This window comes from Rattus rattus, chromosome X, assembly GCF_011064425.1.
Source record: "Rattus rattus isolate New Zealand chromosome X, Rrattus_CSIRO_v1, whole genome shotgun sequence".
In the NCBI taxonomy this organism is placed as follows: Eukaryota; Metazoa; Chordata; class Mammalia; order Rodentia; family Muridae; genus Rattus; species Rattus rattus.
Genome location: NC_046172.1, coordinates 87,647,474 through 87,671,673, shown reverse-complemented (window position 1 = coordinate 87,671,673; position 24,200 = coordinate 87,647,474). Strand labels below are relative to the sequence as shown.

The 24,200-nt window shown below is 42.6% G+C and overlaps 1 protein-coding gene and 1 long non-coding RNA gene across 2 annotated transcripts; both read left to right on the top strand.

Moving 5' to 3' along the window:
• Positions 1–10,508: 10,508 nt before the first annotated feature.
• On the top strand, positions 10,509–17,327 carry LOC116888615. The gene is made up of 3 exons (XR_004386328.1): positions 10,509–10,620; positions 14,926–15,024; positions 16,806–17,327. It is a non-coding gene; the product is annotated as an uncharacterized LOC116888615 (long non-coding RNA).
• Positions 10,553–13,745, top strand: Gprasp2 (G protein-coupled receptor associated sorting protein 2). Its single transcript, XM_032889913.1, is given in 6 exon segments — positions 10,553–11,915; positions 11,918–11,991; positions 11,993–12,250; positions 12,252–12,276; positions 12,279–13,336; positions 13,339–13,745. Coding segments are annotated over 6 exon segments (2,508 nt in total). The 5' UTR covers positions 10,553–10,876; the 3' UTR covers positions 13,393–13,745.
• Positions 17,328–24,200: the final 6,873 nt, after the last annotated feature.

Here is a 24,200-nt window from a genome sequence, read left to right as displayed (position 1 = left end):
AACCACAGTGTCATTTGCCTTACAGAAGCTTTGCAGTTTTATGAGATCCCATTTGTCGATTCTTGATCTTAGAGCATAAGCCATTGGTGTTTTGTTCAGGAAATTTTTTCCAGTGAACATGTGTTCGAGTTGCTTCCCCACTCTTTCTTCTATTAGTTTGAGTGTATCTGGTTTGATGTGGAGGTCCTTGATCCACTTGGACTTAAGCTTTGTACAGGGTGATAAGCATGGACCGATCTACATTCTTCTACATGCTGACCTCCAGTTGAACCAGCACCATTTGCTGAAAATGCTATCTTTTTTTCTATTGAATGGTTTTGGCTCCTTTGTCAAAAATCAACTGACCATAGGTGTGTGGGTTCATTTCTGGGTCTTCAATTCTATTCCACTGGTCAATCTGCCTGTTTCTGTACCAATACCATACAGTTTTTTATCACTATTGCTCTGTAATACTGCTTGAGTTCAGGGATAGTGATTCCCCCGGAAGTCCTTTTATTGTTGAGGATAGTTTTAGCTATCCTGGATTTTCTGTTATTCCAGATGAATTTTCAAATTGTTCTGTCTAACTCTCTGAAGAATTGGATTGGTATTTTGATGGGGATTGCATTGAATCTGTAGATCGCTTTTGGCAGAAATGGCCATTTTTACTATATTAATCCTGCCAATCCGTGAGCATGGGAGATCTTTCCATCTTCTGAGATCTTCTTCAATTTCTTTCTTCAGAGTCTTGAAGTTCTTATTGTACAGATCTTTCACTTGCTTGATTATAGTCATACCAAGGTGTTTTATATTATTTGGGACTATTATGAATAGTGTAGTTTCCCTAATTTCTTTCTCGGCTTGTTTCTCTTTTGTGTAGAGGAAGGCTACTGATTTATTTGAGTTAATTTTATACCCAGCCACTTTGCTGAAGGTGTTTATCAGGTTTAGTAGTTCTCTGGTAGAATTTTTGGGATCACTTAAATATACTATCATATCATCTGTAAATAGTGATATTTTGACTTTTTCCTTTCCAATCTGTATCCCTTTGATCTCCTTTTTGCTGTCTGATTGCTCTGGCTAGGACTTTGAGAACTATATTGAATAAATAGGGGGAATCATTCTCTTTATTAACAGTCCTTAATTGCCTATAGCTTTTCATCTAGGATAGCACTTTGTTTCATTTCATCCATCTACATTGACATGTCAGGTGGCAGTGTTGATCAGGTATTGCTTAGGCTATCATTGATTGTTGAGATTTTACAGAGGCAGACTATAGAAGACAATCCCACAGCAAACCTCCTGGTCTTCCGGCTCTTAGTCTTTCCAGACACTTTCCTGTGCTGTTTCCTGAATGTACATCCTCGCAGGTAGTGTTTGTGTTGTAGATGTATCACTGGGGCCTGGGCACCCCACAGCCAGTTGTTCTTTGCCTTGTGACCAGTGGTGCTTTTCTGTATTCACATCTGTTTGTCTGTCGGTCTGCCTGCCTGCCACAAAAATGGTTCTGTAATGATAGGTGACTTATGCTTTTCTGTATGTACAAAGGTAATTATTAGAATGTATTTAGAAATTATATTTACTTTTTAAAAGTGTTAGTAGCAAGACGGATGATCAAAATGTGAATGCTTCACTCCTTCTTTAAAAGGGGAACAAGAATACCCTTGGCAGGGAAGAGAGAGGCAAAGATTAAAACAGAGACTGAAGGAACACCCATTCAGAGCCTGCCCCACATGTGGCCCATACATATACAGCCACCCAATTAGACAAGATGGATGAAGCAAAGAAGTGCAGACCGACAGGAGCTGGATGTAGATCGCTCCTGAGAGACACAGCCAGAATACAGCAAATACAGAGGCGAATGCCAGCAGCAAACCACTGAACCGAGAATAGGACCCCCATTGAAGGAATCAGAGAAAGAACTGGAAGAGCTTGAAGGAGCTCGAGACCCCATATGTACAACAATGCCAAGCAACCAGAGCTTCTAGGGACTAAAAGCCACTACCTAAAAGACTATACATGGACTGACCCTGGACTCTGACCTCATAGGTAGCAATGAATATCTAGTAGAGCACAGTGGAAGGGGAAGCCCTGGGTCCTGCTAAGACTGAACCCCCAGTGAACTAGACTGTTGGGGGAGGGGGCAATGGGGGAGGGGTGGGAGGGGAACACCCATAAGGAAGGGGAGGGGAGGGGATGTTTGCCCAGAAACCGAAAGGAATAACACTTGAAATGTATATAAAAATACTCAAATTAATAAAAAAAAAAAGTGTTAGTAGTACGCCACCCTGTAGGGTCAGTTGACATCACGAGCCAAGGGTAATTGGTTAGATTTATATTGCTAGGCATGAATTCTCTGCTACTGAATGGGCCTTAAGTCTAGACAGCTTTTGGTTTCATCCCATGTACAATGTCACTATTACACCGTTAGGGATATCTTCCCATGCTGGTTATTGGTATTTATAGGTGTCATAGCTGCAAAAGATTATTGAATTTGTCCTTCCTTTGGTAGATTGCATATCTCCTTTCACTGTGAGAGCTAGTCCTCAGGATGAAGCTTCTAGGTCATTTCCAGGTCCATTCCTCCAAGTCCTGGGTCCAAAATATTTGGTGTCTTCAGTAATAGGGTATTATTTTAAAATTCAGGAGGCAACCAAATGCAATGCCAACAGCCTGTGGTGTTTGAGAGGAATCTCATAGACTCCCCTGACCAACAATCTTAAAGAAGGCTTTTGACACTTAGTAATGGAGTTTTTGTTAGATAGACTATAGGTCATTCGAGTGTGTGTTTGTGTGTGTGTGTGTGTGTGTGTGTGTGTGTGTGTACATTTATATATGTTTTATGTATTTAGGTAAGCATGAAATATACACTTTCGCATGGATTTTTCAAACATCCTCTGTATTATTTATCTGTCTTCTCTCCCTCTTCCTTTGTATTACTGAGGAAGGAATTGAAGAGTGGAATCAGGTGAGTCTTAAAGTAAGGGAGACAGGCCGAGAGGGAAGGAAGGGGTTATCTCTGGCAAGCAGATGCAGGAATAGGGTAACCAGAAGGGAAGAGGGAGGGAGACAAAGCACTAGTATGCACAAAGAGAGCATAGAATAAAGCTGTTGTCAGGTCAATAATTGTGCATCCACATAATCCATGTCTCTAAGTAAATTCACAACACATTATCCAATAGGCTTTTCTGTCTGGCAACAAAATTGTCAGTTTTGGTAAAAGCATTCCTCAGTAGATAAATATCATGATAAGATGCCAGTGCCCCCAACCCCAGAATTGGAAGAGGAATTGGCATTGACATCGTTTTCAAATGCCTTTGAACTTGAAAAAGTACCAGTGTTTTTAAGGAGAACAGTTAGGGAAATACACACACACACACACACATAAACACTCCATCAGAACTTTGGTCCTCATCTCTCAAGGGTTATTTATTCATTGATGAAATTATACTGTGCAGAAAAAGAAAAAGTACACCAAGGAAGACAATTTACTTATTGTTTTAAAGATTTATTTTTTGTTTATGTGTGCACATGCCCTTGGAGGACTGAAGATGTCGCCAGATTCCCAGGAGCTAAAGCTGGGTCACAAAGATGGGTGCTGGGAACTTCTATGGGTAATCTAGAAGAGCAATGTGCTTTTTAACCATCTGAGCTATCTCAGCTCCAGGTAAGACCGTTTAAACATCAGAATTAGGGCTTTCTCTAATAAAAGAGTATTCAGACATCACCAAATATATTATAAATCACCATCAGACATCTTTTTTTCTTTCTTTTAATTGAAAATTTAAAAGACTATATTCTGATTATTATTTTACCCTCCCAACTCCTCTCAGGTCCTCCCAATTTCCCCCACTCCTCCAAATCCACTCCTTTCTTTCTATCATTAGGATACAAACAGGTATCTAAAAAACAACAATAAAAATTAGAAAAATAATAACAAACCAGAATAAGTCAAAGAAAAAGCACAAGAAACATTTATAGATTCAGAACACATAGAAATACCATTAGTGAAATAAAAGCCAGAAACCATAAAATATATGCAGAGGACTTGCAAGGAAAAAAAGTCCGAGAAAGGTTTATGAGATGAGGAACCTCCAATAATGCCATTGAGGTAGTTTTATTCCTTTACTTCTTGGCAAGGGGCCTGCCCCTAAGTTTGGTTTGTGTATACTTAGTGAGACTCCATTGTAGAAATCTAATTTTTCATTTGAGAGAAGTGATCAATTGGAGATAACTTCAGTGTTAGGGATGTTGGCTTGTGTCCATTTCCTCTCTCAGAACTGGGTCCTCATCAGTCTCAGACCCTTGCCAGCCCTGTGCATGCTGCCACAATCTCTCTGACTTCCTGTTTATCAGTCCTGCTGTATTTGGAAGGTCTTGCTATGTTTATAAGTCTTTCTTCGGTGTTCTCCATCCTCTCTTGCATTTATGATCTTTTTGTCTTGTCTACTGAGGGGTTTCCTGAGCCCTAAGTGGAGGAATTTGATGGGTACATCCCATTTCGGACTGAGTGTTTCACTCTGCAAATTGTTTGGCCATGGGTCTCTGTGTTTATCCACGTCTGCTGCAGGAGGAAGGTTCTCCAATGATGACTGAGCAAGACATTGATCTATGAGTATAACAGAATGCCATTAGGAGTCACTTTACTGCCACATTCCTTTAGCAGTACTATTTAGTTTTATACTAGGTCCCTGATCTATCTAAGCCTCAGATTCTTAGCCACCCTTAGACACTGTTGTGTCACAGATAGATTCCATCTCATGAAATGGGCCTTAAATCCAATCTGATACTGACTGGTTCCTCCATGAGCTTTGTGGCACTCTTACCCTAGCTAGTACATTTTTCAGACAGGACAGCATTGTAGACTGAAGGTTTGTAGTTGGGGTGGTGTATACCTTTCTCCTTGGCAGCATGCTTTCCAGTACTATGAAACACTAGTCAGCAAGGGTGAAGGATTTATGTATGCACCAGTTCGACTTCTCGTGTTCAATGAGTTGTGTAAGTGTTGTCTTCAAATACAGCCTTACCATCAGTTTTGACCAACAACAAGCATTGGCAACAGTCTGGATTGTTTGGGGGGTTACTTTTTTCTTAATGTATAAACTATATATGGCTAGGGAAAATATCTGGTTATAAATATGGAGATACAGAAAAATCCACAATTTCATATCAGTGACTGCATAAAACTAACAGTCTCCAAGTTGAGCTCCAAGGACCATCACAAAAAGTATTTCTTCTTTAGCAAAAAGAAAGAAAGAGGCAGTGATGGTTAGCAGTGCTGAGAAATGACTGCAAAGGAGATCTTCCTAGAGACTGAAACACAGTGAAAGACTGAATATATAGGACTTACCAGGATGGGAAAGGCGTTTAATACTGCTATAACAAATTACACTGATGTCCTCAGTATCCACAGCACAGTGGTTCTAGAATTGTCCCCAGACCAATGCCTGTGGGGACTCAAGTCACTTTCATGAAACAAAACAGAATTTTCATATAACATATTACTTTCCCCAATACAACGTAGTTTGCTTTAGATTGCTTAAAATGTTGAATGCAAGGGGCTATAGAGTTTGCTCGGCTGTTAAGAGCACTTACTACCCTTGAAGAGGACCTCCATTCAATCTCAGCAACTAGATTTTGGCTCACAACCATCTGTAACTCCAGTTACAAGGGATCCCACGTCCTTCTGACCTCAGTAGTACCAAGCAAGCCTGTGTGTACATACCAACACACCAAGCAAAACACAAATATGCTGTTGTAAAAATTAAATTGGGGGGGTCTTTTACCCGCTAGGTCTGGCAATCACAGTGCCCCAAGATATCTAGTAGATATCTTGCCAGAAGCACACATCCCAATTCTGTGGCAGCTTAGTGTCCCAGCCGCCACACACGCTTAAACTTAATTCACCACAAGAAAGAACACACAACCCAATAACCTCTGATCCAATTGATAAGATATAATTGCCCACCTAAACATACAAAGCCCTGTACACATCCATCCCTTAAGAACATTCATAACAACCTGTAAAGGTACAGCGTGGAATCTTAACATCAGCCTCTGTGTTCTCTCTTTGCGGTAGCTTCTCCACCTTCTTCTCCTCCTCTTCCTTCCTTTCCTCCCGCCCACCCTTCCTTCTCATCCAGTGATGGGCCTCGTTCTATCTTGTACCTGCGTGATGACATCATCCCACGCAAATGCACGTAAAATAATAAATTGTTCTTGCAAAAGGTTTAAGATACTGAACATAGTGCACATTTTTTGAAGTTTATTGAACTCTATTGCTTGGAGAATGTTGGTAAGACAAAGTTTGCTCAGTACAGGAACATATTTTAGAAAAGTCGTTTCCCATCCAGGGTTCTGTGAACATACAGAGGTGTGACAGGACCTAGACAGAGGCAGCTGTATTACAAATGTAGCAGCATAAGATAATGCATATTCATTACTTTATAATTATGGAAGTTAGAAATGATTTTTAAAACTGACATTAATGTAAAGGTCTTATGAGAGTTCCTTTCCTTCTAAAATTACTATAAGAGAATCTTCATTGGTTTTCTTCCTGTCTTCTGGAGACAGATTACATTCTATGGCTACTGTAGTCCTTTCATCTTCAAAGCTAACAATGGACTTTCCAGCTTCCCTTCCTCCCTCCATGCTGCTCCCTTCAAACACAGAATTTATGCCAAACCTATAATCCTTGCAGTTATATTGGGTAGACTCATCCAGCATAATAGTGTGTTAGATCCCACTATTAACAACCCGAGTTCCCCCTGAAACCTCACCTCTTCTTGGCTGAATATTATATGTTCCCATATCCTGGGTATGGACTTGGGGTTGTTATTTTGCTGAACACTGGGTAGGTGTTTAAATGAATTTCTAAATGGGCAAGGTCAACAGCTTTACTGTGTGTTTAATGGCATTCCTGTTTTTCTCACAAAGCAAGCAAAAAAAGGGGATGAAGAGCAGAGGAAATTTTTGTGGGTGGAAGTTAAAGGAAAGGCTCTGAATCAGCCAGGAGTGGGTTCAGGGAAACAAATGCACGGAGGGTCCTTCCCTGAGAGATACAGTGAACCTAGTTATGGCTGAGATCCAAGCTACTTGATCCCTCCTCCTCCGGGAGCTTGGACAGGAATGGCAAGGGCTGATTTCAGAGAACCACAGGCAAGGAAACTAAACAGGCCCAAAATGGGTCCCAACACTTGGCTGTAGAACAGAAAAAACAGCAGGACTCTATGACGTCCTGTAAATACTGACAGGGAAAGGACAGTTGTGGGGACCAACAATAAGTAACCCAAAGGGTATTGCTACTTAGAATGAAAATCAATCTCTCCATGCCTCTCTTTCTTTCTCTCCCACCTCCCCTCCGTTTTTCCCTCTCTCCCTCCCTCTCTGCCTCTATCTCCCTTTTGGAAAGGGGGCAGTGGTGGGGGAATGTAATGGAAGCCACCATGTCGTATCCCTTAGATGCAAAAATGCTCTCCTCTTCATGATTTCATGAGCCAGTAAAAGAAAACATGGGAGAATCAAAAGGAACCTACTGGATGGCTGTTGCTAGGTCACCTGTCCCCTCTCAGGCTGCAGTACTGACAGCCCCCCTCCCATTCCATTGGCGTCAGAAAAGGGAGGAGGGTAGGGGGAGTAGAGAGGGGGTGCTGGGATGGGTAGGCACTGTCCAGCCTCCTTCTGAAGTGCAAATAAATCTGGGGCCACTCAGTATCCATCCGCTGCACCCTCTTGCTCACCAACTGCAGACCTCCTCCTCCCTGTAGTCCCCCCTCCCCAAAGCCCTCATACACTCTACATTTAAGCCATCTCACACACTGTAGTGGCTCCAAAAATATTTTAAAAAGTGGTGGTGGTCTCTGGTTAGGGTGAACAGGGGTCTGCAGACGCCCACTGGTACGACCCGCCCCTCCAAGAGGAGTGGGGCTGTCTGTGGCCCCGCCCACTCCGAGTCGGAACTACAGTGGGTCCGGGAGGGGGCGTTGAGCCCCGTGCGCCGAATCCCTCCGCCCCCTTCCCGACACCCTCCAGGAGAGCTGTGCTTGCCGCATCCTGCGCAGCCCCTGCCCGTTTGGTGCAGAGGCGTGAGGACTGGACGGGTTTCTGCCATTCCACTCGCGCTCAAAGCAGTGAAAGGCCAGTGAAAGGATCTACGGAGGACAGAGAACAGCCGGGAGCAGGAGAGGGACGTGCGGAAGCCCGGGGACCTGGGCCTTGCCCCTGGCCAGGCAAGTGGGGGTGTGTCGAGGGCTCCGGGTGGTCGAGCACTGGAAACCGCTGCCCAGCGGGACAGTCCAGTGGAGGCCAGCTGGCCCTGGCTGCTTCCTGGAGTGTGTGCTGTGCCTGGAGACCTCAGGCGGTGAGGAGGAGGAAGCGGGAACCCGGGCTGGGCTGCAAAAGCAGGGGGAGGCTGAAGAGGCAAAGTGTGAGGGTTTGGAGGGTGGCAGAGCTAATAGCTGAGGCAAGGGGGGTGACTGGCCAGAACAGGATATCCCATAAGTGTCTCCTAATCTCTGTTTCTACAGCCTTGCAGGTACCTTTCTACACTGCCTTCCCTCCCAAATCGTCTGAAAAGATGGTGGGGATGATGACGGAGTCATAAACCAAGGACCCCTTCAGAAATCCTGCTTTCTAGAATGTACTGCGCCCTTCCCCATTTTTTGCTGCGCAAGGCAGAAACATGGCCACCTAGTGGCGAGAGTCTTCAGGAATTGCAGAAGGGACTAATAAGGATGACATCAAGGAGTGGTGTTACCTCAGGAACCCTGCAGCCAGGCTAAATCCAGAATGTTCCAGTTATAGGACCCCAAATGCTGAAAGACACTTGATCTGGTTCTGATCCTGCGGCATTCTCAACAAGATCAGCTCTGCCATCATCTCCTGATTGTCATACATTTTTCATGTCTATCCACAGCCCTGCTTTAAGGCTGCAAGCAAGGAAAGAAGGCTTCTAGGCGACTGTCTCAGATCTCTGGAGGTTGGTGAGACTCAGGGGCAGTGCAGGAGCCAGCCACTGAGGAGGCAAATCCAAATTGCTCCAACCCAAGGGGGTGCATGTTGCCTTACTGTCCCCTTAATTTGCCCACAGCTGCTACCACCATTTTCTGATTGTCGTACATTTTCGTGTCTGTCCGCCAGGTCTGCTTTTTAAGGCTGGTTTTTCTGCAAAAGGAAAGAAGGCTTCTTCTAGGCGACTGTCTCAGATCTCTGGAAGTTGGTGAGACTCAGGGGTACTGCAGGAGCCGGCCACGGAGAAGGCACATTCATTTTGCTCTAACCAAATTCAGATCAGTGTCCCCTTAATTTGCCAAAAACTGCTGCCACCATTTTCTGATTGCTTTATATTTTTGTGTCTGTCCACAGGTCTGCTTTACATGCTGGTCTGTCTCTGCAATCAAGAAAAAGGCTTCAGGGTGACTGTCTCAGATCTTTGGAGGTTGGGTGAGACCTCAGGGTAGTGCAGGAGCCAGCCACTGAGGAGACAAATTCAGATTGCACTAACCCAAGAGGGTGCATGGTGTCTTTACTGCCCCCTTAATTTGCCCACAGCTGCTGCCACCATTTTCTGATTGCCTTTACATTTTTCGTTTCGTCCACAGGTCTGGTTTAAGGCTGGTCAGTTCCTTGCAATCATGAAAGAAGGTTTCTGGCTGTACTGTCTCAGATCTCTGGAAGTTGGTGAGACTCAGGGGTAGTGCAGAGCCAGCCACTGAGGAGACAAATTAGATTTCATGCTAACCCAAGAGGGTGCAGGATGTCTACTGTCCCTTTTTTGCCCAATAGCTGCTGCCACCATTTTCTCTGATTGTCATACATTTCATGTCTGTCCACAGGTCTGCTTTTTAAGGGCTGGTTTTTCTGCAAAGCAAGGAAAGAAGGCTTCAGGGCGCTGTCTCAGATCTTGGAGGTTGGTGACACTAGGGGTAGTACAAGAGCCAGCCACTGAGAAGGCACATCTATTTTGCTCTAAACCAAATTCAGATCACTGTCCCCTTTAATTTGCCCAGTAGTATAGCATGCCTCATTTCTCTCAGGGATACTTTTAAGAATGTTGAGGTAGGTGGAGTTAGCCTCAAGACCCAGCACAACAGCTCACTGCTGGGACTAGGGAATAGACGCTTTAGACACAAGCAGGTGTGGTTTTTGTTGTTTTTGTTCTTTGTTTGGGTTCAGGGATGTGTACCCACCTTCCAAGCACTGAGACTCATTTTGTTTTATGCAAAAATTGTAGGACTCCCTGCAGTCAGCCAGCTGTTGGTCTTAACACTGCTTGAACACAGAAGAGAGGGAGAACTGCACCACATCTTGTGAAGGTGGGTAGGGACAGGGTTCACTTTTTAGGTGGGGTCGCCCCAACTCACCCCAGAGTGACTACTGTGAGATTTAGGGGTCCCCTCTGTCCATTTGTAAAGGCAGTATCTCTCTCCACTCTGCACCTGTTTCCCAGCAGGCAAAAAAGGAACATAGGGATTTTTTATGACTGGGTCTTCCCACTCAGCGCCACACCCCGGGTGTTCTGTGTAAGTTTCTGCAGCAGACAATGGAATTGGGTAGGACTGATTTCCTCATTCCTCTCTCCTAGATCACCTGCAGTGGCCGCTTGGTGGTGCTGAGGTTGCCGCTGACCAGTGCAATCAACAGGTCTGCACCCACCTAGGACCTGTTCGTCGTCCTCCAGCTTGATTTCACCTCTTCTGCACTGTATCTGTGTTATTGACTGAGACTGCTTGGGTAGGAGTCTCACTGGTGCTGGATTGGTTGGTCATTTACCCCTGTTCTTCACTATATCTCTTGAGTAATCAAAAGATCAGAGTGGGAAGATATAATACTGTGACAGATCCGTTGTTGAGACTGAGGCTTTGCAGGCATTCTTAATTGAACCTTTGCAACTTGTACCATGACCGGGGCAGAAGTTGAGACTGGTTCTCAGGCCAAGTCTGATAAGAAGCCTCAGGAAGAGGTTGTGGTGGATGGGGTTGAGAGAGAAAGTGAAGTCCCTCTGGTGGTCAGACCCAAAGTCAGGCCTCAGGCTCCAGCAGCAAGTGGTGCTAGGCCCAAAACTGAAACTAAATCTTCCTCTCGGGCAAGGCCTAAAACTGAATCCCAGTCAGTGTCTGGAAGAAGGCCTAAAACTGAGGCTCAGTCAATGACTGGAGCAAGGCCGAGATCGGAGGCCCAAGTAATGTCTGGTGCCAGGCCTAAAACTGATGCTAGGGCAGTAGGTGGTGCCCGCCCTAAGACTGAGGCCAAGCCAATCCCAGGAGCAAGGCCTAAGAATGATTCCCAGGCTTGGGCCCAGAGTGAGTTTGGAGCTGAGGCAATGTCACATGCTGAGAGAGCACTCTTACCTAATGCCGTCACATGGCCATTGGTCAATTCCGAGTCTACAACTGTTACGAAGTCTAAGAGTCTGTCTATGGATAGAGAAATGGCCAATATGGGTAGTGAAACTTTTCCTAGTATCCAGGGTCAGAGTGGAATCGAGCCCTGGTTTGGACCAAGAGAAGAGGCTAATATGGGTTCTTGGTGCTATCCCAGGCCCAGAGCCAGAGAGGAGACCTCTAATGAGTCTGGATTCTGGTCAGCAGATGAAACTTCTACAATGTCTTCTTTGTGGACTGGGCAGGAGACTAATATCAGATCATGGCCCAGGGAAGAGGTGAATACTAGGTCCAGACACAGGGCTAAACATCAGGCTGACACCAGGTCCAAGCCCAGGTCCAAACATGATGCCTATATTGATTCTTTGTCTGGGTCTGAGGATGAGGCAGGTAACCCGTTTTGCTTTTGGGCTGGAGAAAATGCTAATGACATGTTTAGGCCCAGAGGCAGGGATGAGGCAAATGTCAGACCAAAGATCAGGACAAGGAGAGAGAACTATTTTGAAGATGAAGAGAGTTCTGTAAAAGAGTCCTGGCTTTTTACCCCTGGGGAAGAGCTAACAGATTTAGGGGCCGAGACAAGGAAGAGCCCTATAAGACCTTGAAAACCAGTGACCAAAAAGATGTTAAAAAATGATGAAAAGGTCAAACAAGAGTCCAAGATTGAGGAGGAAGTCATTATTGGGGCCTGGTTCTGGGCAGAACAAGAGACTAGTTTGGAGGCTGCAGCTTCAGCAATCTGTGAATCCGAACCAGGGGCTGAGGAGGGAGCCATTGGTGGATCCCTGTTCTGGACCGAAGAAAAGCCCGATTTGGGGGCTGTAGCCAGAGATGAGGTCAGGCCTGAGTCTGAAGAAGAGGCCATATTTGGGTCGTGGTTTTGGGATAGGGGATGAGGCCTGCTTTGACCCAAATCCACTCCTGTGTACACAGCTAAGAGCAGGTACCGAGATCCAGAAGAGGATCTTAATTTAGCGTCCAGGCCCAAATCTTGGGATGAGGTCACCATTGAATTTACACCTCCTTGCCATGGCATTGGCTTTCCTTTCCCAAGTCCCTTTATAATTCCTGAAGGGGCTTCTGGAAATACTGAGGAAAAAGCCAAGAGTGCAGAGCTTGGCGCAGAGGGGGAGGAGCAGGAATCTGTGGTTCAGCGTGATCCTCCTGAACCCGACTTCCCATTTCAGTATGATCCTTCTTACCGGTCAGTCCGGGAAATTCGGGAGCATCTTAAGGCCAGGGAGAGTACACAGCCTGAGAACTGGTCTTGCACCTGCATCCAGTGTGAGCTTAGTATTAGTTCTGCGGAGTTTGAGGAACTTCTTTTACTGATGGACAGAATTCGTGATCCATTTATCCATGAGATATCTAAAATTGCAATGGGCATGAGAACTGCTTCTCAGTTCACCCGAGATTTCATTCGAAACTCGGGTGTTGTCTCACTTATTGAAACCCTGATGAATTATCCTTCCTCCCGAGTGAGGACTAACTTTTTGGAAAACATGATTCAAATGGCTCCTCCTTATCCAAATCTAAACATGATCGAGACATTTATTTGTCAGGTGTGTGAGGAAACACTTTCTCATAGTGTGAATTCCCCTGAGCAGCTCACTGGCATGAGGATGCTCAGACATCTCACTATAACTACTGACTATCACACACTGATTGCCAATTACATCTCCGGGTTTCTCGCCTTATTAACCACAGGCGATGCAAGAACCAAGTTTCATGTTCTGAAAATGCTGTTGAACTTGTCTGACAATCCCATGGTGGCCAAAAAGCTATTCAGTGCCAAAGCTCTGTCAATATTCGTGGGTCTCTTTAATATAGAGGAGACAAATGATAACATTCAGATTGTTATCAAAATGTTTCAGAACATCAGTAACATTGTAAAAAGTGGAGCGATGTCTTTAATCGATGACGATTTCAGTCTTGAGCCGCTTGTTTCTGCATTCCATGAGTTTGAAGAGCTAGCAAAAAGCAGCTGCAGATCCAAATAGACAATGAAAATGAGCCCGAGGAGGGACAGTAAAGTTAGTGTGATTAACCACCTGCCACTCATCAGCCTTATGTTCCCAAAGAGCCCTGAATAGTGCTTTGGTGTTCACAGTCTTGTTTCTGTGTTGTAACTTATATTTTTAATGCTAATGTTAACTTGTCAAACTCTTGTTGTGAGCTGGATCATTTGTGGATGCCAAAAATGAATATCAGAACTGAAAACACATTTGTTGATATTTGTCTTACCGTCCAGATTGTGATATTTTTTAGTGTTGAGCTCCCAGTGAACCAAGTCACATGAGTAAGCTATCCTGCTATTTGTCACTTAAACATGTGGTTCTCTGCTTGAGTCTGTGTTTTCAATAAAGTTCGATGTTAAAATTGGCATAAATGACCCTTCTTCACTTTAAAACTCAGGTACAGGTATGCTGTGCTCATTCAAAAATAGACGATTAGTATTAGAATGGACACATGCTTCCTAGGAAGGGCAATTATTGTGGGCTTTGGTACTCAAGAAATGTTTCAAAGAAGTTGGACCTAGATAAAGTAGTCACGGATCTGTAAGCATCCCTGGAAATGAACCATGGGGATGTGAAGAAAGGTGTGTGATAGGAAAATATGTTCCAGTAGCATGAATAACATGGGCAAAGTAAGTGAGAACCTTAGAGAACGATAGAGCTGCAAAACTGGGACAAGGTGAGTTTTGAGGAACTGGGTAATCTGAACTCCAGTTAGCAATTCAGGTATAGATTTTGCTTCAATACTACCTAAAGGGTGAATGGAAAAGACTAATTCTGTAGTTCCCAACCTGTGTGTCACAGCCTCATTGGCAAACTTCTATATCCAAAAAATATTTACATTGCAATTCATAATAGTAGCAAAATAACATTTATGGAGTGGCAAAAAAAGTTAATTTTGTGGATGAGTGTCACTACAACATGAGGAACTGTGTTAATGGGATGAAAGATTAGGAAGGGTGAGAGCCACTGTGCCTAATTAAATGGGCTCAGAAGAAATATTTCCTGTATGATGGTAATCTAAGGAAAGTGTTAAGAAACATCATACAAACATGTATAACTATGTATGGATTGATTGACATGAAACAATAGTATGCATATATATAAACATATGTATATACATATACATACACACACATATATATATGAATCTGGCATCATATTTTTTAAAAAATAGGTCTTAACTTTAAAATGTGTGTATAAATAAAATGTGTGCAACTCATTGTGGCTGAAGCAGCTCCATACAGCCCTTATCTGGATTAAAATATTCAGTGTTAAATTGTTAGAGACAGATGTTTAGCAAAGCATACGAAAGGTAATATGTTTCCATCCAGGGACTCTATAGTTGTAGGTGGGCATGTGTGTGGGGGGGTGTTTGTATAAATGAATAACCTAAAGCGTTAAAAAGTGTAGAGGTAAAGTGATTTAGAATAGTTATAAATAAATGAGGCTTCCGAATCAAGATTGCTAACTTTGTATTAGGCTGTTGATGGTACAAAAATGAAATTCTCATGTAATTATTACACTCAATCGTAACATTTCCTTTTTAGGTGACAACAAAGTTCTGCAGCTAGACAGTGGTGATGGCTGCAACAACCTTGAGAATTTACTTATGTCACTGAATTGTACAGTTTAAATTGATTACAATGGTAAGTTTCATGTTCCGTGTATTTTGCCACAACAAAAGCCTCAGACTGAAGCAGACCTTCACATGGGAGTGTTTCACAAGTTGGGAATGAAGTTGGTTTAGGGATAGATAATAAGTTGTGGGAAATATACACTTCTTTATTATTTTTAGACAGGAGAAATCTTATTTGAGAATGTTATATATCTTCAAACAGATAAAATTGTGACTCATTAAATAAATATGAGCATGGTGAAAAAATTTCACTAACACAGTACACACTTGCTAAGAACCAGAAGCAGTCAAAAGGGATATGTGTGCATCTCATACATACAGGATAAAGATATAAATAAGATATACCAACCTTCATACATAGAATGAATTAAATATAGAATAATATTACAGAATTATATAAAAATAGGTTACCATTGTATATGCAGCACCTTGAACCACTTAATGTTATCCACACTATTGAACAAATCTTCAATATCTAGTGAGCAAAGTATCTACAAGTTAATAGCCTAAGCAAGCTTGAAAGGTAGCTCAATCAATAGCGTGGAATCTCAATGGTAGACTTAAGTAGGATCTAGTAGCCACGTGGTTGATTTTGCCCAAACATTGTAGAATTTACTGGGCAGCACACTTTGCCACCTTATTTTAGTAGAGGAATTATAGAAATAGGGCAAATTGGCAATTTTCCACTTCCTTTATAAACCACAAACCTAACATAGGGAAAGTTCTCATGGTAGGAACTAGAATTTAAGTGTTTGTTTTGTTGATACAGTTCAAGATTTTCTGTGTGGACTTTCATATGTTCAAACATTATACAAACTAGTGCTAAAAAGTCAATTTAGACCCAACTCCTCAGGAAACCTTTTCTTTCTTCCTGCAAGGAAGGAAGCTTCCTTCGTTCCTTTCCTTTTTTGCAATAGGCCAAACACTCTTACAGGACATGCCCCAGGCTTCAGGCTAGAAGCTTTGACTACTAATCCAGCTAGCCTTCCAGCTCTGTCTTCAGGGCAAGGCGGTTCGGGTTCTTCTGGTACAGAGGTCAGCTCCAGAGGCAGAATAGTCTGTCCCGAATGCTTCAGAGCTGCTACAGATGCTCTGGTGGTCATGCTGGTCCATGGGGAGTGGTATGATGAGGCTTGTGCTTGGACAGGCAGAGAGGTATGTTTACTGTCATGGAAAAGGAGACGAAGGACCTGACAACTGGGGTAGGTATAACAGAAGGCAAGAGCTTAAGGGAACTAAGTTAGTAGTGTCAATGCTGTGTTAGCTTGAGAAGAATTTTTAAAAAGTGTTTCCAGAAGGACAGCATTGATTGGTGAAAGAAATAATCCCTCAGCCAGGTAAAGGTGTGTTTGCCACGTCACGAGCTCAAGAAACCGGTACTAGTCATCCTATAGGATAGGTTCCTGTGGATAAACCGCAGTTGCTATTGAAGTATGTAGGAACTGAGAAATGGCATCTTTTGGATGGATGGATGGTGGTGGTTCACACTAGGTGATAGTGCTTGAAATGCCTCTGACTCTCCCACTCCTTCCTATCTTCTGAATACCCTCTCATTCTATCTCTAGGCTCCCACCCCATGCTGTGCCTGTCTCTGTCTGTCTCTGTCTCTCTCTCCCCCCACCCTGGCCCTTGTCTATATGTGTGTGTGGGGTGTTGGGGTGAAGATATGATCTTATAGGTAGAATTGGCTTTAGGAACCCAGAGGGGAAACAGTGGTTACTACAACTCTGCTTCCCACGATATGGCCTCTTCTCTTGTTCTCTACTTTCTGTTTGATTTCCTTAATGGCAGCAGCCTGACAGCCAGCCACTGGAAATGTCCCAGACCAGCTCATCATTGGGAGAAGAAAAGAATGAACTTGATACCTGCCTTTTTCCTCCAGGGTTCCATCTGGCCATGGGTAGAATTTAATGTCACCCAGCCAAATGTAGGGACAACAATACGAGACATAGACTGAAAGGGAGAAAATTTGTGTGCTTTTTTGCTTTTTACATAGAATTTCTCCTTGGGATTCTCTAATCTTCTTAACCTCCAAAGAGATTCTGGGTTCTCATTCCCAGGCAGCTGCTGACCCTTGCGAGACTCCCCTGCTCTGCTGTCCTATAGAAATCATTTCATAAAGAACCTCATAGGTTTTATTCTACACACTATTTTATATCTTCCTTTTGTTTACTGTCTATTTCTCAGGATTGTTTACTTTATTTCCATCCTAGATAACAGCCATTGGTACATTCTTGTCTTTTCTGAGTAGTCCCCCATATTCTCTGAGTACCAGGTAAATGAAAACAATTCATATGACAATACGTGTGTGTGTGCGTGCACGCGCACATGCTTTTTTAAAAACCAAGTGGTTTTTTTTTTTCAGTTCTGAAAACACCATTTAGCTGGCCTACAGTTTAATTTCAATATAACACTATCCAAAGCTAGTAAAGGCTCAACAGTTTAAGGGCTCAGTATCACAAGACTGACTTCATTGTCAGATAACTGTCACAGTAGTTAATGTTTGGGTTACTAACGCTTCTCTGTGACTTAGCTACTAATCACAAGTTTCCACAACTGTTTTCAATGTTCAGAAATTTGTGACGAAACTACGAAAGTCCTTCACTGTTACGAGTTTATAATAAAAGGGTTTTAGGTCTGTGAGTGACAAAGTGGAAGAGGTATCTAGAAGGATACAATATATGGGAGGTGCTCTTCCCAAGGAATTGCAGTGGCCTACCATTAGTACATGGATGCTCTCACTAGTTGTCAGTTAGGAAACTTTACACTTTCTATTAATTAACATTGTTATAGCAGCTCAGTTAGGTAGACTTGATTAAATAACAGGCCACTGGTGATTAACTCAATTTCCAGTTCCTAATCACAGTCCCTGGAAATTGGGGATGTGGTTCAGTGTTCCAGCACTCTAAGCATGCCTTATTTGCTGTTTTTGTTTGTTTGTTTGTTTCTGGTGACCAACTCTATCTTAATGCTACCTAGGAAGCCTAGTCACCATCATCTCATTAGCATGCAAGCTTGAATACTGGAGAGATTCTAAGACACTTTGACTCTTAGAATCTCGTGTTACGGAGCAAGGAACTAAGGCCAAATCATACTTTTATTGTATCTGTTACTGAGGAAACTCTAAGACTGAGAATGAAGATCCTCCTCTGTAATTCGTTTTTATTTTTGACACATAGTAGTTGGCCATATTATGGAGCACACTGATTATTATATATATATACATATATGTATGTATATATGTGTGTGTATATATATATATATATGTGTATATATATACATACACACAATGTATCATAACAAAATCAGAAATAATATTTCCATCTCTTCAAAAATTTGTTCTTCTCTACCTTCTGTTTAGCAGAATTCTTGTAATATTAGTATTGGTTTAGTATTGAGGCTTTCCTTTTAAGACTTGCTTTCTCTTGTCTATGTCAGTGTGTTCTTTTTTTAATAAAAGACTTCACGCATGGTGGCATAATAAAGACTACATCTGATCTCCACCCCTGGTTCTTGATATAAAGCTTAAGCCTTAAATTCGCACGACTTAACAGAGTATTAAGATGTCTCTGTGGTGCTGTAGCATGAGGACAGTCAACCAGAAGGAAAGATTCTGTGATTAGAAGTTTGATGTTTTGTGTTAACTCAGTATCCAAGGGAGAAAGTGGAACTCAGTCTTGAGTTCAATCGCAGTGACGGCCAATAATTTTTATATAATGAATCCCTTCCAATGTATGAACTTAAGAGCGTTAGGGAGATTGCTTGTTGTATTTGCTACACAAATATCAGAATCTGAGTTGGGATTCCTAGCACTTACATAAAAAGCATGACCTGATGGCACACACTTGTAAACCCAGGGCTGAGAGGCCAAAACCAGGAGCACGAGACACAGGGAACCCCAAGACTTTCCAGCCAAACAGTTTATCCTATTGGTGAGTTGGAGGTTTAGTGAAATTCCTTGCCTTCAAAAAGAAGTTGGAGAGCAATAGAAGATTACTTCCCATGTTGGCCTCTTGCCAAGCAAACTTGAAAATGTATACATGTGTATCACAACCCTAACATATGCACACTAAAAATAATTTAAAAATTCTTATTTTCAAGGCCAAGTGGAGGTCCCTGGTTTATAGTCATACTGTTATGTAGGAAAGGGAGAGATACACTGACTCCATATGGAGTAGGCATAAAGGCTGTGGTTAAGATCCTTCCAAATCTTGTCCTATGGGAATTATTCAAGTAAATTATGAGACCCAATTTTGGATCCCCTACATTTATAACTTGACAGTCAGAAGTATAGAGGACTGTGAGAATTGCAAATGGCATCTTATCTACTGATGGTGATCATCGTGGTGTCTGGGTGGGGTCTGATTCCAACTCGAAGTGATTTGTTTTGAGGAACTGATCTAAGATCAATCGTGTCAGTCTACCATTTTAGAAGACACCTCCAGATTAATATATGTAAAGCCAGCCTCTGATCCTATACATCTTAGATTAAGTTACACTGGAAGAGAAACCTACTTGTGTAGTATGCATAACAATGCAGGATGTGACTTTGTGTCATTCACTTGTAATTTAGGTAAGTTGTAAAATTAACAGTCTTTTTTTTTAATCAGCACCTATTCGTGGAAATCTTGTTGTCAGTATTAATATTTGTGGCACTTAAATTTTTAGCCTGGCAGGTTGTATCTAGGTTCCAAAGCTACCGCTGAGCCAACATTTAACCCATTTCCTATGGAAATTTCAGTTGCAACCACATAACAGATATGTGTATGCACATGTGCCTGTGTTAATAAGAAAAAGTAATAATCATGATTTGATCACTACTTAGGTATTTGCAGAGGATAATCACTCAAAGACTTTTGTGGTTGTTGTTAAGCTATGATTAGAAAAGAAATTTTGTCATCAGAGAGCCTTCTTTTTTTCCCCTTTTTAGGTAAACATTCTAGGCTATTCTATGTAATATCAGGACCCACTTCGATATTAACCTGACCTAAAATGTTATCACCAAAGGATATTTGTCCCTTATGAATGAAAGAAGTGTGTCATCTTGTAGCACAGGTGAAATGTTCTTATCCACCAGTCCTTGGCCCTGCATCAATGTCAAAAGAATAATCTGTGAGATCTCATCTCTAAAATATCAGCAGATTTTTCTATCAAGGTTTTCAGGGTTTGATGGCCATTCTTAAAGCTCAGCCTTTCTATTTCCAAATTTTAACACTGTCTCCCAAGTAAAGGGCAGGACTAAGAGGTAAAACGCTTAAGGACGTATTCGTCTGTCAGTCCATCACCTTACTCCACTCTCTGCTTCACTCATCATGCATTCAACCTATAAGGTATCTGCTGCTCTCCAACTATACTATGTATTCCGTGCCTTCCTCAAGTTGTTGCCACAGTCTTCTCTATTCTTACATTCCCCTGCCCCTCATCTAGGCTTAGATCAAATAGCATGGCCACTTTGAAGGTTTTTGACTTTCATCTTCATCCCTTGTACCTTAGTGGGAAGTAATTACAACATCTTATATACTTGTAAAATATTTTGTTTGACCCTATTTTAGCAATTTCTTCCCTCCCTTCCCTTTCCTGTTGAATTAAATAATTAATTAATTTGCTATGAGCCTCAATTCTTTATGTTCATGAATAAAAGACACATACACAGCCTCTATATTTTGATATGCCCTAATCGGCTTAATAGCTGGGCCACTGCCTAAGCGCCAGGTGGTTAATCCTGAGTTCTTAGTTACTATGTTCTGTCTCAGCTACTCTGAATCCAGAGGGCCGCCCAACTGGGCCAGCTCCTTCACATGAGGGCCTTGCTTTTCTGCCAGGCACTCTTCTCAGGGTGGTGGTCCCCCCTTTCCTTGAATCTCAGCATGGCAGATCCTTTCTTCCTCTCTCCAGGCTCAAACCTGGAATCCTAAAGTCCCGTCTCTGTCTGCCCAACCCAGCTATTGGTTCTTGGCATCTTTATTTACCAATCAGAACCAAGGCAGAAGCTACATGCAGTCACTCTTTACAATTTTGGCAGGAGGACATAAGTAACAATAATACAGACAGCTACACTTTCCTTCTTCTGTCCTTTCTGTTCTGTTCTCTTCTTTGCAATGTGGCTAAATCAAGTTCATGGTCTTATGTGTGATAGGCAGTCCCTTAACCACTGGTGTATAGTTGGCACAAGCCCCTTCTTTTAGCATTTGGAATCTTTTTGTAAAGAATAGTGAAGAGCTAGTGCGGAGAAACAGGTGGCATAGAGAAGGAGCTTGGTTAATGGAGGTATGAGCCAAACCAGCATAACTGCAAAAGCTAAATATTTCATCACTTTAAATAGCAAGTGTTGCTAACATGAAGATTTATTCAGACTTTTTGTTTTTAATATCATCTTAAATATTTTTAAATTATTATTACCTTTAATCTTTTCTACAGTCTGTCTTAGGGTGAACAGACACCATGACCAAGGCAAGTCTTATAAGAACAACATTTAGTTGGGGCTGGCTTACAGGTTCAGAGGTTCAGTCCATTATCATCAAGGCAGGAGCATGGCAGTGGTAGATCCAGTGTAATTCCATTGGAGAAAACTGATTTTCCCTCTCCCAACAGGTATAAGGTTCAGTCGTTACCTTTTACCCCAGTGGCTAGAATTTCATTCACTCATTCATTCATTCATTCATTTTTTTAAAAAAAAATATATAACAAGATATAATAAGGTAACAAAAACTATCACATTGAAGTTGGATAGAACAAATCAACAGAAGGAAAAGAATTCATGAGTAGGCACAAGTCAGAGATCCACTCATTTGCACACTCAGGAATCTCATAAAACACTGAACTGGAAGCCACAATATGTAAGCAGAGGACCTGTGCAGACCCATGCATGCCCTGTGCATGCTGCCTCAGTCTCAGAGAATTGATATGAACTTTGCTCAGTTGATTTAGAACGCCTTGTTCTCCTAGTGTCCTCCATCCCTTCTAAGTCTTACACTCTTCCTGCCTGCTCTTCTGTGTGGTTCTCTGAGCTCTGAGGGGAGGAATTTGATGAAGACATCGGTAAATATCAATATCGATATAGATGGTGTTCCTAGATTTCTCACTCTGCGTGTCTGACTGTGGGTCTTTATATTTGTTTCCATCTGCTGCAGGAGGAAGTTTTTCTGATAATGACTGATATACATGTATAGCAGAATATAATGAAGAGTCATTTAATCACTATATTTTTTTCTTGTTTTAGACTAGTTTGATTTAGTTTGTCCCATGTCGCTGGGATATCTAGTCTCTGGTTCTTGGTCATACAAGTAGTGTCATCTGTGGGTTCCATTTTGTGGAGTAGACTATAAGTCAAATCAGATATTGGTGGTAGGTTCTTCCGACAAAACTTATGCCACCATTGCCCTAACATATCTCAAAGACAGGACAACATTATGATCAAAAAATTTATGGGTGACTTGATGTTTACATTTCTTCTTTTGATAATTTGCAGAGTATTTTCCTGTACCAAAACACTGGGAGATGGTGTTGAAGGCTTTATGTAGGCACCAGCTAGACATCTCCATGTTCAAAGAGTTATGCAGGTGTTATCTTCAGCAATGGGGTCTTACTTTTAGTCTATGGAGAACAACCTATAGTCTTAGCAACAGCCTGGGTTGTTTGCCAATCCCATAGAACCCTTTTGACCAACAATTCAGTTCAGTGTAACCCAATCCCAGTACTGGATGATTCATTTGGTAACAAGAGATGGCCAATTGGTCTCTGTCTCCCCCGTTATTTGGCACTTTCATTTAGCTCACCTTCACACACACACACACACACACACACACACACACACACACACACACACACACACACTCAGAGAGAGAGAGAGACAGAGACAGAGACAGAGACACAGAGACAGACAGAGAGACAGAGAAACAGGAGAGACAGAGAGAGAGAATTCACTGCATTATATTTCATTACTACCACTCTTAATTATTTCTCTTCCTGTATTCCCTTCCACAGCCCCTCTACCCTCCCTATCCCCACTTGAGACTCTCATTCCAGTCCCCTCTTCCATCCATATGTATCTACTCTGTTTCTCTTTCCTAAAGAGATCAATGGTTCCCTCTAGTCTCTTACTTCATACCTACCCTCTGTGCTCTATGTGTTGGGGTTCAGCCTTGACACGGGATCAGAGTTCTCAACTGGAAGCAGAGATATCTCTGAAAGGTGCATAATAAATATACACAGACTACTTTTCAGATACAAAGTGACAGGCAGTTTTTCAAGGCTTAAAGTTTCTCTCTCTCACTCTTCTCTCTGCCTCTCTCGCTCACTCGCTCCAAGCTTGAGGCTGCACACACTGCATTCTCTTGCCCACTCTGCTTTTCTCCATTGTGCTCTTCTTTTCTCAAACTCACACACTCACACACACACCTCTATTCATTGCCCTTTCACTCTCACACACACCTCACACACATCTCACACACACCACATGCACTTTCCTTTCACTCATACACTTCTCCATACATCCCTCACATTCTCTCTTCACTCTTCACATGCTCTCTCCCTCTCTCTCTCTCTCTCTCTCTCTCTCTCTCTCTCTCCCACACACACACACACGCACACACACACACACACACACACACACACCCCCAAGGCACACCCCATTCTCTCTCCCACCTCACTCTCCAGTTACTTTTTCACATGCTCACACATGCCTCTCTCAGTTGCTCTCTCCTGGCTTTTTCTTGCCCCAGTCTTTTTTTAATTGATTTTTTTCATCTATATTAACTTGGGTATCTCTTATTTACATTTCAGTTGTTATTCCCTTTCCCAGTTTCCAGGCCAACATCCCCCTAACCCCTCCCCCTTCTCTATGGGTGTTCCCCTCCCCATACTCCCCCCATTACTGCCCTCCCCCCAACATTCACGTTCACTGGGGGTTCAGTCTTGGCAGGACCAAGGTCTTCCTCTTCCACTGGTGCTCTTACTAGGCCTCTCATTGCTACCTATGAGGTTGGAACCCAGGGTCAGTCCATGTATAGTCTTTGGGTAGTGGCTTAGTCCCTGGAAGCTCTGGTTGCTTGGCATTGTTGTTCATATGGGGTCTCGAGCCCCTTCAAGCTCTTCCAGTTCTTTCTCTGATTCCTTCAACGGGGGTCCTGTTCTCAGTTCAGTGGTTTGCTGCTGGCATTCGCCTCTGTATTTGCTGTATTCTGGCTG